This window comes from Gadus morhua, chromosome 21, assembly GCF_902167405.1.
Source record: "Gadus morhua chromosome 21, gadMor3.0, whole genome shotgun sequence".
Lineage (NCBI taxonomy): Eukaryota > Metazoa > Chordata > Actinopteri > Gadiformes > Gadidae > Gadus > Gadus morhua.
The window spans coordinates 18,138,615-18,155,767 of NC_044068.1; the positions used below are offsets into that span (position 1 = coordinate 18,138,615).

Here is a 17,153-nt window from a genome sequence, read left to right on the forward strand (position 1 = left end):
GCGTTCATCGGTCAGAGTGTGTGTCCACCTGCTGCCTGAGGGCCAGGAGTCGCTGAACCTCTGCGTACGTGGCCTGCAGGGCGGTGCGGGCCTGGACCAGAGAGCGGTCCAGCTCCTCCAGGGCCCTGCACACATCCTCCTCCCGCAGGGACACCGTCAGCAGCTGGTCCACCTCCTCGGTGCCTACCAGAGCAGAGGGCCACGGACGATAACGGGTGAAATGTCATCCCTTTAGAACCATGTTTATCTGATGATCTATACATTTCATACGATGTAGGGCTTTCAGCTGTTCCCCTCAATACGGTATAATGGTTTCACACATATTTTCACTTCGAAAATTCCTCAGAGCAAATGGAAATAAACAAAGTGTGCCGTCCTCATCATGAATCACACTGACCCTTGTTTGATTTGCTCATCCTCTTCTTTCTACTCCTATCCGTACTGGAAAGGCCGTCATCCTGGAGAGGATCCGTACAGTTCAGGATTCAACCACATGAACACGCTGTGCCATTACAACAGAGCAACACAGGGGACGCCCCTGCCTGCTACCTCAGCACGCCACGCGCTCTTACCCCTTTACGTTTCCTCCTCTCTGGGGGGCTTGTGTCCAGCTCCCCCGGTTCCCCCTTGACCGAAACCCTAGCCGGGTTGCCCTGGCCGTTGTTTGACGTCGCGCTGTAAGAGTCCCAGTATAGGTGTTCCTCCTCTGTAAAGTCTACTGGGCACAGCGGCGGATTCTCCTGATCAACGCCCAACCTATTCCAGGATAGAATCGATAATTTGTGAGAAATATAAATTACATAAGAAAGATAAAAAGGATGAAATGGAAACACATAGGGTTCGGGTTGACATAATTCTTAACCGTTCTTCCTACTTGCACAGGCAACTATGGATAAAAGGGTCAATGCTCAATGGAATACATCAGCCTTCTTTAGAAAACCCTCTACCTGGGGATTCCTATGCCTTTCTTCCTTTGCTGCCTCTTCCCGGCAACCATCTGAGACGTCTCCTGCTTGATTGATCTTTTCTGCGTTACCCCACTCCCAGAGTCTACCGTGTGCGCCGTCGGCGTGCCGAGCGCCCTCCGGATTAGGCGTAGCATGACGCCGACATCGGTATTGCACGGGCCGCCTGGCGGGGCAGGAGGGGTTGAACCTGCTGGGTTTGGCCCTGGACTTGGCTGAGATGTGGTCGTCCTGACCGGCTCTTGTTCGAACAGCGTGGCTCCCGATTGATAGACATCGTCACTGGTGAAGTCCAGCTCTTCAGCCTGCCGCTTGTTTTGAACCAGCTCCACCCCACTTCCGCTCGACCCCGCTGGCTGTCCCAACGTTCCCAGTAAGGCCTCTTTCTTGATATGTTTGTTTTGTTGACATGTACTTCTTAAATTCCTTTCTTGAAGCATTTTCTTTTTTTGCCTGTTTCTCGTTTTTTTCCTGTGAAAAAACCAACATAAAAAAAAAATACGAGATTTGCATGACAATGGTCTAGATCAGGGGTGCCCAACCAGTCGATCGCGGACTACCAGTAGACCGCCGACAGATCCCAAGTTGACCGCGAGGGGTGAAGAAGAAATGAAAAAAAAAATCTTTTTTTTAAATAAAATAAAATTTGCGTGGGACATGTACGCGCGGTAGCGCATGCGCTGCCAACAGCAGTTGAAAGCCGTCCACAGTAGTTACGCACTCCTAAACGTTGGCATGGCTGAGGGGAAACGAGCTACCATTTTCAGCCTGAGTGGGAGGAAGATTATTGATTATTGTTGAGAAGGTGCCGTGCGCAGACGGAATGAAACCCCCAACGAAGTCCGTAGGTTCACGATACAACCCCCCCCCCCCCCCCCCCCCCCCCCCCCCCCCCCCCAGGCTGGTAGATCTCGGGAGGTTGGCTACTTGAAAATCTTGATCTTGGGTCAAAAAGGTTGAGCACCCCTGGTCTAGATTATCAACCTCATCATCAAAACAGCATGACAGACAATTTTACATAGAGCAACCTCAAGAATGAGACATACCGTAGACTCTTTAGGTTTTGGTTTCTTTCAACAACTATTTTGTAGTCCTCCGGGCTCAGTATCTTTGATAAAGCAATGGGCTTTACACAAAGCCTCAATAGATTCAATTTAAGTTTGTGTTCAGGTGTGTCGACATGCTTGGCATATGCAGATAGGTCAATGGAAGACGTCTGGCAAGCTTGACACCAGTGGCTGATATCCCTGTGGAAACAGACCACATGCTACATTAGTGTTGGTTCAAGGCACTTGTATATTAGAGAATCATTTTAAGATAAATATTACATCATTTATTGATGTGATGATTTTCTCCGAAATGATTTCACAATGAAGATACAACCCAAAAGTGAAAAAAAAATCACTAGATAACGTACATAAGATATGTTTTATTGAAGCAGTATGTTACGCCTTTCAATGCCACTATATTACCGGAAGGAAGGTACAGAGGGAAGGTTGTAGTGCGCATATCTTAACACACTACTTTACTACTATAATAGCAGGCCTGTCGCACCAGTTACTCAAGTGCACATGTGCCAAGCGCGAATGCATACACCGCAAGCACGCACATGCGCACGAACATACACGGAAACACACACACACACAGAAGCACGCGCACACACCGCACGACAACACAAAGGCAGCGACACATACACAGAAGCGCACGGACACACACGCAAAGACGTTTGAAGGGTAGTCCTGGAGACAACGTTTGGTAGGACGGACGAATTTCTTCCGGATCCAACGTTATGTTTTTAAAAACGTCGACAAACTCTGACAGGTAACACGGTTCCGTCTGTAGAAATTGCGATTAATTAAGGGAAGAGACTATTTCTCACCTCGCCAAGCAACAGAGGGTCGTTCATTTTGTCATATAAAAAACGTTAAATTCAAACATCGCACCGACCGGCACATCAACACAGATGTCACGCGATTCTTAGAGACAGTGTCCATATAACACAGACAGAAAACATGCAAATGAAACAGTATGGTGAATTATGTCTATAGAGTCCACCACAAGACTACACTTCGTTGCTCAAAATCTAATATTACGCTCCTCCTTGAGCCTCCCGAAATGTCTTTACACTTTGTTGATCAAACTTAATATTACTCTTCTCCTTAAGCCTCCCCAAATGTCTTGCGATATCGATATCCCCCCCTTGAGTGGCCCCCTAAATGATAATCAGCCTGTGGCCTTTTGTTCACTGAATGGTTAAAAAATAATTAAATGTTGGCACTGCTTCTAAGAGTCATTTGTGGTGAAAGAATGTTAAACGTGGCAAAATGTTATTATATTATGTTCTCAGAAATGGGTTACATTATCGACTGAGTTTCCCTATTATTGCTATGGGTTTAATTACAACTAGAGGTTGCGCGTGCAAGAAAGCTCTAGTATTACTTATGCAAAACAAATTGCCAAAAGATGACAATGCATCTGAATAAGTATTGCTCACCTGCCCAAAGCAATCTTAAACTCCCGATGATGCAGGTAACTTTGCATATGGGTATGGCCGTCCTTGAATAAAAAAAATGTTAATGTTATTATGAACAATAAAATAACCGGGCTTCAATTGCGTACATCGATTTGAAATTTCTGATTAGAAATGGTAACGGTTAAAACCTACCTTTGTTGAATAACTTTCGCCACACAGAACACAATAGTGATCATTTTTCTTTTCGGAAGACGACTTTGTATTGGTCTTGACTGGGGCTTTTTTTTCAACCACTGTCCTCGTGTTGACTGTGGCTTTACCTTTAACCACTGTTTTGGTCTTAAATCGGGCTTTACCCTTAACCACTGTACTGGTCTGGACTGGAGCGTTGCCATTAACCACTTTCTTGACTGGAGCCTTGGCCATTTGAATGCCCTAAATCGAAAACACCAATGCCCCACATTATTAGTTGACATTTCACGTAAAGTCAGTTGGAATAACTTATGCATGAATGCGTTAAGCCTGTAAATATATGTATTCATAAATATATAGTCGTATGCAATCTTAATCGCTGAAATGCACCGCCAAATGTGGTTTAAGACATTCTTACCAATGCTCAGACCAACTACATTTAGAAGGACTAATTTATCGAAGGAACTAAACAACAAAATCACTAGAAAAACTTCTACCACCAGGTCGCCATGCTTAGGGCGGGTATTTCATCACTTCCGGGGTCTACGTCACTTCAGAGGCGTCCAGGTTCTACGCCTAGACAGACGCCGATTGGTCGCTGCCGGCTGTCTCCGGAAGTATCGTTCTCTTCCTCTTCCTCATATCCACCGTTGTTTATAACACTTGCGATGTTAAAATAGCAGGTTTTGTACAATTAAACACTTAAGGCAGACCGTATTAGGTCCGTTTTCATTATTGTGTTATACTCCTAATTATCGGTTGGATTTTACACCGTGGACGAAAACTCGAAATGTGCAACGGTTGTGTGCAGAAGGAATACCCTGACAGGGTAAGTTAGCGTCTACAAACTTTACATTGCTTTCCTTTTATTCAAATATATATATATATATATAAATTCAATACATTTGTACATATCCTTTTCCGATCACGTTGATATTTGTATGTATTGTCTGACGCAGTGTAAATGTACAGCGAAGTAATGAGGAGGAAATGGGCAGGGCGTCACCTCGGAGCCCCCTGAAGTCTGTTACATTCTGCCCCTGAAGTCTGTAACATACTGCCCCTGAAGTCTGTTACAGTCTGAAGTCTGGTAGAGTCTGAAGGCTGTTACATTCTGCTCCTGAAGTCTCTTAACATTCAATTCACTGACCTCAGATCGTACATTAGCCAGGGTGATGGATGGCATGACTGGGCGAGTTGGACTAGCCGCTGGCCTAGCCCGGGTACCTCCGCGCTTGACCCCCTTTTCCTCCTCTGCGCACCACTTTCGGAGCCCATTTTTTGGGGGAGGAGGAGCGGAGTAGCAATTAAGTCCGATCTCCGAATGCTTGCGGAGTATTCTTAACTCCTTTAGTGTCTCTATTTGTGCAATATCCAAAACGCGGCAAAGCTTGCTACTGCCGATGGCTAGCAAAGCCTGTCGACTGTACTTGCCATACATTCTGCCCCTGAAGCCTCTGTTAAATTCTGCAGTAAACTGTAATGAATTTCAACGATTCTTTTTAACAGGGGAACACGTGTCTGGAGAATGGCTCCTTCCTGATGAATTATCTCGGCTGTGTGAACTGCCACCAGAGGGACTTCGTGTTAATCAGTAACAAGACCATGGAAGACGAGGATGGAGAGGAGATTGTAACATATGACCGTAAGCTAACATTTATACTTCTTTCAAGGCATGGTCCGTTTCAGCCTCGATATTCGGCTGCAATGCATGCGTGGTTCGCACCCTTAGCAACCGCCCACTACTCCTAGTGGGCGGTGCCTAATATAATTTTGCTTGACACTTGTTTGTCTTCCCTTTGCAGATGTTTGCAAAAACTGTGAGCACGTTGTCGCCAGACATGAATACACGTTCTCCGTGGTGGACGAATATCAAGTAAGAAATATTCTCTGTAGCACACTGTATCATACCTTAATTAATATATATTTGCATGAACCATAAACAATTAAAGGCTGGAGTACTCATATCTCCGTTCCATTCACTTTGTTAAGTGGTGATTGTTCCCATGGCATTGCCACTGACGAAAAGTTTTTAACATTCCTTATAATGCAAATGCTACTGCCCTACTGCCCTCCTAACAGGGCAGGTTAATGACCTTCTGTAACCTCATTCTGCGATAGCTAATGACATCAGACATTTTTTGACACATATAGGCTACTATTGGCATAAAAATCGTCGGGATTACCCTTTAAAATATACTGCCAACGTTTCTTGAGGAGAAATGTACTGCAGTGCCTTGTTTCACGTTTATTTAACTGCCCATTTTTGCATGTTCTAGGAATACACAATGTTGTGCATGCTATGTGGAAAGGCAGAGGACTCCATCAGCGTGCTTCCAGACGACCCCCGGCAGTCTGCCCCTCTCTTCTAGCCCTCCGAGATAAGCCAGCTGTTCAGCCTGCATATTGGACATTGATAACTAAGAATCATCGTCCAATGTGGTTTACCGGTCTCTGCCACACCCATCACGTTCTTCTGTCCTTACTGTCAAAATATAATTAAATGTTTTCAGTGTGCCGTAAGTTTGGCTGACTCCATGGCTTATTATAGCCATATTGTTCCATTTTTTTTAATGACCTTTCATTTGAAACAAACTGAAGATAGTATGGTGATCTTGATAAATGTAAAGAAAAATTGTAAGACATTCTATAAATCTCTATTTTAACCATAGACTTTTTTTTTTGCTCAAAGGAATGCACATTTTTGCTGAAAGGTTTAACTATGACGGCGAGTGACATATGCTGATTGAAAAGTGTTTCATGTGCATTTCTTAATACTGATGACCGAATATAGCAGCCCCACATCTGTGAGCCTATTTAACAATGGATCTATGAATGGTGGCTTATTCTTCTTACCTCTTCAGGTAAACATACAACTGTGATTTATTTGCATATTGGACCTCTTGCAATGCAACAAACAGTGCTCAGAGAAGATATAACCAGTTATTTACCAGCTTAATAAACATGATTTTATACACCCTTAGATACCCAGCTTGATTCTTAGGGTATTTTCAAAGTCACAATATCTAGACTAGATTTCTAATTAAATATTTTTAAATCAAAACAAATTTTCTTTTTGGTATTTTAAAGGCAATGTTTAATTCAGTCATTGTTTAATACTTCTAAAGTAAATAGGCATATGGTAAACAAACCACTTCCATCGTAGTTTCTTCAATGGTCAACCGTCCAATGCAAGACAAACAATATTGGATGATTGCTGGCTACATGGTGATGTATTTGGAGCAAAGTTGGTAAAATATAAAATTAAATAAAAAACAAAACTCTTACTGTACAAATAAAATACATTATCAAATAGATTTGTAATGATACCCATGCATGTGACTATACCCGAGTATGAGTGCATTTACATTCCAACATCTTGACACTTTTGCATGAGCAAAACCTTAACAAACAAAAGGAGAAATCATATAAGTTCAATGAATACCAGAGATTCATTTTCACATATCGTCTAGCAGTACGGTGAGGAAAAGGAATGATGATTACTCGAGACTACGTGCCCTGCTCCTATATACTAATGGTAGTGCTGGTATGTTTATATTTATAGTGTTATTTTAAGCATTTCTTGTAGTGTATACTATTATTTTCTCCTAAGATTAAATCTAAATCAGCATTTTCTTTTTACACATCCCTTCGAGTATTACAGTACATATATTTTGGCCTCATAATAGGCCTATATGGAGTTTTAAGGAGGGGGGGGGGGGGGGAGGTAAAAGTTGGCAATCTCATGGTTCTCAAACATTTCAGTTTCACTTGCAAGTATCGAGCCACAATGTCAAGTATACTTCGAAAGACACGTCCAACGGATGGATGAATAAATAAATAAATAAATTTTATCATACAATTTTACAATACATACAGTACATTCCCTTGGGTTAATACCATATTTACACATGCTTTTTCGAAAAAGTTAAAGTTTCCGCACGCCATGGAGACTGCGGCGTCCCTTTGAGCGCGGAGTCACCGGCTTGCCTTGGCGCAGCCCTTACCCTCGTGGCTCAGGGCCCGTTGCCTGGAGCACTGGCCCGCCGCCCGGTGAGCCTGCGCGTGGGCGGGCTGCGCAGCGGGAGGGGGCGACCCCGGGAACCCCGACGGGGACCGGCTGCGGGCCAGGAAGGGGCTCCCGTCCCGGGGGTCCAGGCGAGAAGGGGAGGAGCTGAGGGAGCGCTGCAGGGTGGCGGCGTTGCGGGGGTACGGCGGCGGGCTGAAGAGCACCCCGCCGCGGTCCTGCATGAGCTGGGTCAGGCTGGCCAGGAAGTCGGCGTCGCTGGTGCTGCTGGCCCGCACACGGAACCGCCTGCGTCTGGGGAGCATCGGGGCACAACGCACTGAACAAAGCCGCTCCCACCACGGCCTTAAATCATGGCAAGGAGACGAAGAGGAAGAAAAGCGATACCCGTACCTATTCAGCTCATACCTGCTGTCGACCGAGGGCCGGGCCGGCGGCTTCCCCGGCGGCGGCCGCGGCAGGAAGCCCTTGGCCAGCGGGTCGGGCAGCACCGAGGTGCACACGGGCCGCGGGATCTTGCTCCTGCTGCCCGAGGACGACGACAGCGACAGGGGGTCCTCCCCCTGCCAGTCGCAGCGCGAGCCCCGCTCCGACGGCGGCCGGTCCCGCGGCAGGGCGCCGGGCAGGTTGTCGCAGGACAGCGACGGCGAGGGCGAGTGCGTGGGCGAGCCGTGCACGGGGCTGCTCCAGCGGTGGCAGCGCCGCAGCTCGGCCGCCGCCGTGGGGGGGGGCCCCGCTCGGCCGGGGGAGTCCAGGGTCGGGGAGGCGGGGTCCCGCACGGGGATCCGGCTCTGCCGCGGCGAGGTGGAGGACGAGTCCCTCCGGGGGCGCGCCGGCGGCGGCGGGGACGCCGACACCGTGACGGCGGTGCTCTCCAGCGCCCCGCAGCCGCCCGCGTCCGCCTGGAGCTGCTGGTTGGGCTCCGAGGAGCGGTCGGGCAGGCCCGAGTCGCTCTCCGGGTCGCGCTCGTTGGTCAGCTGGGCGCAGGGGCCCTTGGCGGCCGGGGCCAGCCGCTCTCGGTCCTTGAGGACCTCCTCTGAGGGCTCGTCCAGCTTGCTAGAGGGCGCCTCCAGGGGGATGGCGTCGCTTCGGTCCTGCGCGGGAGACTGTGGCCCACAGCTGGAGGACTGCGGGAGGAGGACACGCGGCTTACAGAAGGGGAACTGAGACCAGACTAGGGGAGGCACGGTAGAGGAAGCTCTGGCCGGATAAAAACAACCTCTGGGTTCAGAGTTAAGAGAACACAGATAAGAGATTCAGAGAACACAGATGTGTATCCGAAACAAGAACGTTGGTCTTGTTTCGCTTCTAGTAATTTAAAAGTGAAAAATCGAGAAATCTACTTTGTGTATGTTGTAACTTGTACTCATTTGTACTCATATGGTGCTCTGAGCCGAGTGCACACGTATAGAAATGAGGTGTAGATCTTTTCCTAGCTAGCTTTGTTGCGCAAGTGCTTTGCACTTGGTCCTATGAACATCCTTACTGTACAGACAGCGATATATTGTTTCACCCTTTTCTGACGAATGTACTTATTGTAAGCCACTTTCGATAAAAGAGTCTGGTCAATTTAAGAGTATAGAAAACGCATAATATTTACCCGATCCTATTGTTATAGGCTTGGGTAAACGCAACGGACTCACCTGGTCCAGCGACCGGCCCATATTCATGACGGAGGGGATTTGCACCAGCATGCCGGTCATGCCCGCCAGCCTCCGGTGGCCCATCAGCCACGAGCCAGGCATGCTCATGTGCGACAGAACGGGGCTGCTGGGGGCCGAGGGAGGCGGTCCGTCGCCAGGGTCCGCCGATGGCGAGGCAGGGGTCTTGTCCCCGAGGGGGAGGGGCTCCAACGCAGGCTTGGCCCCCGCCGAGGCGGAGCCGCTGCCGGACTCCATCTCCAGCATCACCCACTCCTGGGAGCCGGACTGCGGGGGGGGCATTGGGCTGACGGCCACAAACCCCCCGCTGGCCGCGCCCTCGTCCGGGTCCGGCGTGGCCGCACCCGTGTGCTCCTCGTCGCAGGGCCCCGTGCGATCGGCCGGCCCCTCGGCAGGGCCTGACCTCTCCCCGAGCTGGGACAGGACCGGCCGCGCTTTACCCAGGCTGGAAGCACAGGGGAAGGAGGTCAGAGCAGGGACGCTGAGGCGGCGGTACTGTCCAGTGTTCACAGACTGATGGTGGGACAGATAGGTAGGCACTTTATTCACCCCTAAAGGGGACTTTAGGCAGAGAAGGCAATAAATAATAATAATAAAATATATATATATATATATATATATGAATAGCTTTATAAAGGGCGTTAAATAACATGAATAAAGAATAAATAATATAATTTAAGAAGTAAACCAACGATACAATACATACATACAATACAATTACAAACTATAATATAAAGATATTAAAGTACACCAGAGTTGTGCAAGTGAACATTGAAATGAACCCATTCCCCTTGGCTACACCAAACCCCATCCAGTAAGGAGTCTCACTAGGCCTCGAGGAAGCGCTCGATGGTGGGCTTGGGCTCCGGGGCCAGCCTCTTCTCGAAGGCCAGGCTCTGGCTGTGCCTCATCCTCCGCAGCAGCGGCGCGGCCCGGTCCAGGAACATGGTCTCCGAGCGCACGCGGCGCGGGGAGCTCTGCACAGAGCCCGTGTTGGGGCTCTGGTTGCCCTGGTTCTGACTGTGCTCGTCCTCGCTCACCACCTGAGCACCAGGGGGTGAGATGGGAGGGGAGAAGAACCGTGAGGATCCATTCTCAAAACTAGGGCTGAATGATTAATCCGATTCAACCGACATTGCGATGCAATAGAACTAGAGCTGTCAGTTAAACGCGTTATTAACGGCGTTAACTCAAAGCAAATTTAACGGCGTTAAATTTTTTATCGCGCGATTAACGCAATTATTTTATAAAAAAAAAAAAAAAAAAAAAAATTTTTTTTTTTTCCTTGGGCTCAAAACAAAGAATCAGTAGCCTGACAGCTATGTTCAAATGACATTTGTTCAAAGTAGTCGTTTAATTGCACTATAGGCTCTTTTTTTGTATCGTCCTGTTTTGATCAGTGTATATGCCAATGTTGTTATCAATAAAAAATCATTTGCACAAGGCAAGCCGATGCACTTCACCATGTTGATAAGAGAATTAAAATGAGAAGAATTATGGGACCAAAAAATCAAGGGATATTTAGCATAGAAAAATTTGCGATTAATCGCGATTAATTAGGGTTAACTATGACATTAATGCGATTAATCACGATTAAATATTTTAATCGCTTGACAGCTCTAAATAGAACGCAATTTGCAAAATAAATGCGATAAAAAAAATAAAAAGGAAAATAGAAAAAATAAAGGATTTTGTGGGATTTGTAACTGTAACTGACTTGAGATCAGTTAGATTTGTGTTATAGTAATAGTTACATAATATATATGTTAAAATACCGATTAATTCATCAATTCATCTCAACACATAGGCCTGGCCTAAAGGAAAGAGCAGTTTTTAAGTCGACTGCTTCCAGTGTTGTGTTGGACATACTATAGAATGATTTATTGCTTGTTTAGTGAATATTATACAACATGGAACTTTAAAAAAAGAAAATCGCATAGTGAATCGCAATATTGGTCGAAATAGTCGCCATTCGATTATTTCCCCAAATCGTTCAGCCCTAGCGCCAACACAGAGATCATTTAGTTTAGAGCTATACTGAAATAACGGATTGGTGCAAAAGAAAAGCAATCCTCATTCTTATTGTCCATTAATCATCCAGCATGCATCGCATCACGTTGCATTGTGATGAACCCGCAAAGCCCACCGCACTGCAGAAATAGAAAATGGCCCACAGTGCTGACGGCCACTAGCTCCCTGAATCTGCATACACCCCGACTCCCCCTCTGCCCGGCCCCGTGTGTGTGTCCACTGCCGGCTGGCGCTGACCTTGCGGATGGCTGGCTGGGAGTGCTTGTGGTTCCGGTTGCGGTCCATCTCCTCCCAGACGTCGCCCCCCTGGGGGGGGTGGTGGTGCGCGGGGATGGGGGGGCAGTTGTCGGCGTCACTGAGCCGCTCGCCCTGCAGAACGTCCTCCGTGTTCTCCTTCTGATGCTCGCCCGGCAACATGGACGCGTTGGCCATGCTGTGGGGACAGGGACGTAAAGCTCAATGAATTCCTCCGCTCTCTCGACTTTGTCAGGCCTTCAAAATGGCCCCACTCGGAAGGTCAGAGGGAGTGGTGGACCCCAGGGGCCACTACAGAATACTTGATCGTAATAGTGCATTGCATCATATTACCAGTTTAGTACTGCTGTTTAATCATTTAGCAGATGCCTTAATCCAGAAGGGACTTGCATATGCGTGTTCATCAAACAAACATCCCTTGTTGCCACGCCGTACTATAGGGCTATTATGATAATGGTGGGGTTGGAACTCCCAGATCAGCCCCCGTCAACATCACGTCCGCATGATCTTACCCCATGTAGGCGGGCGTGAGGCGGGTCAGCTGGACGGTGTTGGCCGTTGATGCCGTGGTCAGCAGGCTGTTGGAGTCACACTTCTCCCAGTCGTACGGGTCATTCTCCAGCACGTTGTGGCTCTTCATGGCGTTCTCGAACACCGACATCAGGAGCTGGCACCGCGAGAAGCGGACGGAGTAAACAGACGGGGAGTGAGAACACTAGCGGCCAGAGTCCCCCTGTCCAGAAGATGCTGAACAGGTGGGTCCGATGTGAAGGGGTATGCACTGTGCCGCCTACCTGGTAGTCTGGCTTAGTGAAGTAGTCCAGGGTCAAGACGTGCTCCAGGAAGATACTGAACTCTGAGGGGAGGTGTTTGAGCATGAGGTGATGGTCGTACGTCTCTTTGAGGTTCCCCACTTGTTCCTGAGACGTCAAGAGCACAACATGTTAGTAGGACACGCTATGTCAACACACCCAATGTAAAAACAGCTTGCGATAGACCAACTGAAGCACCTACTTTGTCTTTGACCTTTCTCCAGGGCAGCTGGCCCACCATGAACTCCACCAGCATGTAGAACAGGGACCAGAGGTCGTCATGACGACCCATTTCCTGGGGGGTTCAGACACGTGAGGGGGATTGGTGTGGTGGGTGATTGTTTGTTAAAGAAACGTATGGATGGATCATGGAATGAATGCTCAAGACAAACGGGAATGATGAGCACAAAGACTGATGTGTACTCAGACTCAGCCTACCTTGTTTTTATGGGCGTTGACGGAGGCATATCGCACCGTACCGCGGAACCCTGCCACAGGACGAGGCTGTGACACAACAGAGGCTTGAGGAAATGAAGAGGCTCCTCCTCGTTAAAAAGGGCTTTAAAATGCTTCACAGGCTTTCACACAGTCTACCTTTGATGGTATCTACACTAGTGATTGCAGAGAAACATATGATTGTATCTAGATCTTATCAGATGACCAAAACTCATCTGTTCACATGGCAAAACACAACCAACTCAGTGGGTTAACACAGAGGCAGTTTACGAGAGCTCCCCCGTTTTTTTTTCCACACACACACACACACACACACACACACACACACACACACACACACACACACACACACACACACACACACACACACACACACACACACACACACACACACACACACACACACACTTTTGGTCTACACCACATCAATGGTTTTCTTAGCCATCGTTTTGAACAAGGTGGATGACGGGAACTCACGGGGCGGACTTCTTGGTTGGAGTTGGTGAACTGCCGAGCCAGGCCAAAGTCTAGCATGTAGCAGCATCGGCACGTGCTCGCCAGCCGCCCCATTGCAAAGTTAGACTGGGGGACGGACGGACAGTGGGAGAGACGGCTCGTCAGATGTGCACTTCAATCAAACCGACTGGATCAATCTTTTGATTCTCTCACTTACACTAAGGCCTGTTTTTGTTTGTTATTAGCTTACCGGCTTGATGTCGCGGTGCAGGAAGCCCACCAGGTGGATGCTCTCGATGGCCGCCAGGATCTGTCTGCCCAGCCTCAGCGTGGTGGAGACAGAGAAGATCCCCTGGGTCATGGTTCTGCGCAGGTCGGCCAGATTCCTCCCCTAGGCACACAGCGTTGTTTCATTGTGGTTATGGTCAGTGCCATCAGGGGCATGTGGTGACGCAATAGTAAAAACTAAAGAAAGATAAGTCTTATCATTCCCTACCTGGAGTTCCATGACCACGTAGTTGAAGCGATCATTTCGGCCACATCCCACAAAGCGGCACACGTGGTCTTTACCTAATGGAAAATATAAGGATTTTATTAATATCATCGTTCGGGACACTCAATATTGAGATTATTTTTAAGAGAAAATCACCTAAAACAATAAAAAAAGATATAATAAGAACTTAATAAAATATTTGCTATTATGTTTGTTGTTACTGGTTTATGTCTACAAATTAAACCCTGATATTCTTTTGTCAAGTTTATAGATAACACCTAGATATACTTTTTAAAGACACCATGACTCTAAATCCACTATTTATCCACTTATCCACCTTCATTTGAATGCTGGTGACATTTGCCACCCACATATATTGCCTTATTACCACCGATTTTACAACTGCAATGTGCACACACACCAAATTCCTCTTCTGAATGTCGTACAACAACTACATATTTTAGTTGCAAACAGGTTTTGCAAGTAAAATAGACAGTTTAGTACATTCAGGGTAGGATACACATCTTTTCATATTGTATTACAGTCTACTGGCTTCTTTTCTGTGCCAGGGCAAATACTGTGGCTGGATCATAAACCAACAAAAATCATACTAGAATCTGCATGTTACTGAAGGATGAACACTTAGATAAAGAAATGAAGACTAGTGGGAATACTAGTTTTCCCAAGGCTTACAGCATATTATGTACTCATTTTTATTGCTAATGGTTGTTGTATTGTCTACTATGCCCTGCTGCAAAGTGATAAAAGTCTTATCTGTGTTGCAACCCCTCACATCAAGAGGAAGGAACTATATGACTGGTTCTTTCAACGGTTTCTAATTGGATGCTTTTCTAAAAACACCAACTGTCTGTCTTGTCAGTCCCTTTGGGTGGAGGCGGAGGCTAAGTGACATAATGCAAGCTAAGAAACTGAGTTGGATGAACACTCACCCTGCAGCTTTTTCAGCACCGCCACCTCCATCTTTAGAACCTGTTTGGGTTGCTGGGCGGACTCCACCTTCAACGCCACATTGACCTGGCTTAACTGATCCAAGACCTCGTAGATCTCGCCAAATCCGCCTCCCCCTATCTTTTTCACCTGCGGGAGCAGTCGGCAGATATGTAAATAAAACGTACAACCAACCTCACTGGGGAATTCAATCTGAGCCGTAATTAAACGTCCACTCTATACTTTTGCAACTTTACTTTAGGATGTAAAAAAAAAAAAAGGCTGCATGTTATTTTTTTTATTTGGTGCAACAGCAGCTTACCACTCTCCATCTTTCCCTCACTACGTCTGCCACTGACAGGATGTCCGCCTGCTCCCCAGCCCCACTCATACTGAGTGCTCTCAGGAAGAGCCTGCACCTGGCATCAGTGACGCAGGCTTCTCACTAAAACGACACACACATACATGCATATCGAAAGGTCTAGGATTATCGTTACAAAACATGGTCGCTCATGACAACATTGAACACACAGTGATTGAACGATCATGACAATGACCCATCTACCACCGCCCTGCATTGACCCACGCGACAACATTGACATCAGAACCCCCTTTAGCTCGTGCTAAATGTTTCGGTCACCCAGTATTTTTCAAAACATGCAGAAATAATGGTCACTTCCTTTTAATGGTTGCCATTGGCACCGCAGTCCTCCTATGTGCTAGCTAATGGTAGCACAGAACCATCAAAGGGTAGCGGCTGCAGTCGGCTCCTATGGCTCAACCCAAGGTTATTTATTAACGCGGTTATCACGTCTTCTACGTCTTCTACTTCATGTTAAACGAAACAATAAGATCATCAGACACTGTTCACACGCAATGTGCTAAATTATTCTGATTATGTTGTGCAATGCGGCAACTGGTGGTGCAGTTAGCACGCTATGTAGCATGTTTACCGAGGCTAAACCTAAGCAGGCTAACTTACCTGACGTGGTTGCACCATGGTTAAAACGAGATTCTCAGCACATGCAAACGATATCCATCGTACAACAGGTCACTGGCTCATCGGATCAACTGCTTAATGTTTAAATAGGAGCCGTGGTAGGTCATCACTAACGGTAGCTTAATGTTAGCCAGAGGAACAACAAGGATGCCCTGCTCGTTTCCATTCACAGCAACAGCAGCAGCAGCAGCAGCATCGCTTGCGTCACTGGCGCGCTTCCCTGCGTCTCCTGACGGGTCGTTTTGTGCACCTCAGCATCTTCAGAGCTCTGTAAAATGCCTGCCGACTAAGGTCACCAGGGCGCCACGTTTAGCACCAAAAACTGCGCGTTTGGCATCACAGCTGGAGTCTGATGAGGCAGGATGTGAACCTGGACAGGGAACCCCCTATCATGTCCTTTGAGGATGAGGGAATGATGAAGAAAGAATGGAATAGAATATGATAATATAGAAGCCTAATGAAATGCAATACGATACACCATCGGGTGTAGGCTAATTTGGCTTAAAAGGGTTTTTCACCATCTGTAGGTAGCCATTACACATTTAAGATGCGCTTTGGGTCCATCCTCTTATTAGTTGTGGCCCCGCGTGACCGCGGGGCCCCTGAGAATGGGTCAACATTTGCAACGATCCTTGCCAAACAGTCGTCAAACTCAACCTTATAGAGATACTTTGCAGAACTGCATTTAGGCCTACTAGGACCAGTTGAAAGCATGGGCTCCTGACGGCATCAGTAGGAATGTGAATAATAACATCATTGAATAACAATGTCTTTATTAGAGCCGGGATTGCATTTGACATATTTAAGAATGTCACTAAATAGTGACAAAAAATGATGTAACAATGAATACCTTCAATAGTGTTGAGAAAACCAGTCCTCAGCCAGGGGCCCTCTTTACAATTTACTACACCTCATTACTTAGTATTACTTAATACCACTTCATTTCTCTTATTATCACATACTTTACCTGTTTTATTATTATCATTGTGATCTATGCTGCTACTTATTTTTTACATATTTTTATTCTCACCTATCTCTTCTTGTATTGTTGCTGCTATGTGGCTGTTGAGGTACCAAGCCTAAGAATTTTAACTCATGTGTACTTGTACGCACTGGTGTAGTCCAGGGTATACGCGGGTATACGGCGTATACCCACTTCTTTTTCAGTCATCATTGTGTATACCCACTTCTAAATCCCCCCAGATGCGCACCATTCAGTAGTATCTGCAAGCCAAATTGTCCACTTTTTTGCGTTCACACCAAACGCGACGGGGCGACAAGATCCCATACAAGTGAACGTAGAGACGCGTATCGGGCGAATTTTTCGCGAGAAAAAAACCGGCGACAAGTTTTGATTTGTCGCGCCACACTTTCGCCGTGCACA

At 46.9% G+C, this 17,153-nt stretch overlaps 3 protein-coding genes across 8 annotated transcripts in view; 1 reads left to right on the forward strand and 2 right to left on the reverse strand.

Moving 5' to 3' along the window:
* LOC115533998 (zinc finger protein 106) overlaps positions 1-5,163 on the reverse strand; it is a 13,203-nt gene extending 8,040 nt beyond the window's left edge. Inside the window, exons 1-8 of one of the 4 annotated variants that reach the window (XM_030344543.1) lie at positions 4,781-5,163; positions 3,631-3,873; positions 3,460-3,521; positions 2,012-2,212; positions 948-1,436; positions 573-756; positions 398-458; positions 29-183 (exon numbers count right to left, since the gene is read on the reverse strand). In XM_030344543.1, the coding sequence (XP_030200403.1) occupies positions 29-183; positions 398-458; positions 573-756; positions 948-1,436; positions 2,012-2,212; positions 3,460-3,521; positions 3,631-3,873; positions 4,781-5,071 (1,686 nt within the window). In that variant the 5' untranslated portion in view covers positions 5,072-5,163. Of the gene's footprint in view, positions 1-28; positions 184-397; positions 459-572; positions 757-947; positions 1,437-2,011; positions 2,213-3,459; positions 3,522-3,630; positions 3,874-4,048; positions 4,187-4,780 lie in introns of those variants that run through there. The other 3 variants (XM_030344545.1, XM_030344544.1, XM_030344546.1) reach the window with 3 other exon arrangements.
* Positions 4,197-6,613, forward strand: churc1 (churchill domain containing 1). Its single transcript, XM_030344557.1, has 4 exons — positions 4,197-4,459; positions 5,140-5,275; positions 5,436-5,506; positions 5,910-6,613. Exons 1-4 carry the CDS (start codon positions 4,421-4,423, stop codon positions 6,000-6,002), a joined length of 339 nt encoding a protein of 112 aa, XP_030200417.1. The 5' UTR covers positions 4,197-4,420; the 3' UTR covers positions 6,003-6,613.
* On the reverse strand, positions 6,496-16,018 carry ttbk2b (tau tubulin kinase 2b). 3 transcript variants are annotated; one of them, XM_030344550.1, is made up of 15 exons: positions 15,752-16,018; positions 15,092-15,214; positions 14,772-14,919; positions 13,825-13,898; positions 13,579-13,719; positions 13,350-13,454; positions 12,855-12,920; positions 12,619-12,711; positions 12,399-12,524; positions 12,117-12,271; positions 11,587-11,782; positions 10,147-10,361; positions 9,301-9,763; positions 8,066-8,784; positions 6,496-7,951 (listed from the first exon to the last, which is right to left on the reverse strand). In XM_030344550.1, exons 2-15 carry the CDS (start codon positions 15,158-15,160, stop codon positions 7,609-7,611), a joined length of 2,913 nt encoding a protein of 970 aa, XP_030200410.1. In that variant the 5' UTR covers positions 15,161-15,214; positions 15,752-16,018; the 3' UTR covers positions 6,496-7,608. The 3 variants fall into 3 exon arrangements, with proteins under 3 accessions (XP_030200410.1, XP_030200409.1, XP_030200407.1); XM_030344549.1 differs by having other exon boundaries at positions 8,051-8,784; positions 15,752-16,017; XM_030344547.1 differs by having other exon boundaries at positions 6,496-8,784.
* Between the last annotated feature and the right edge of the window lie 1,135 nt (positions 16,019-17,153).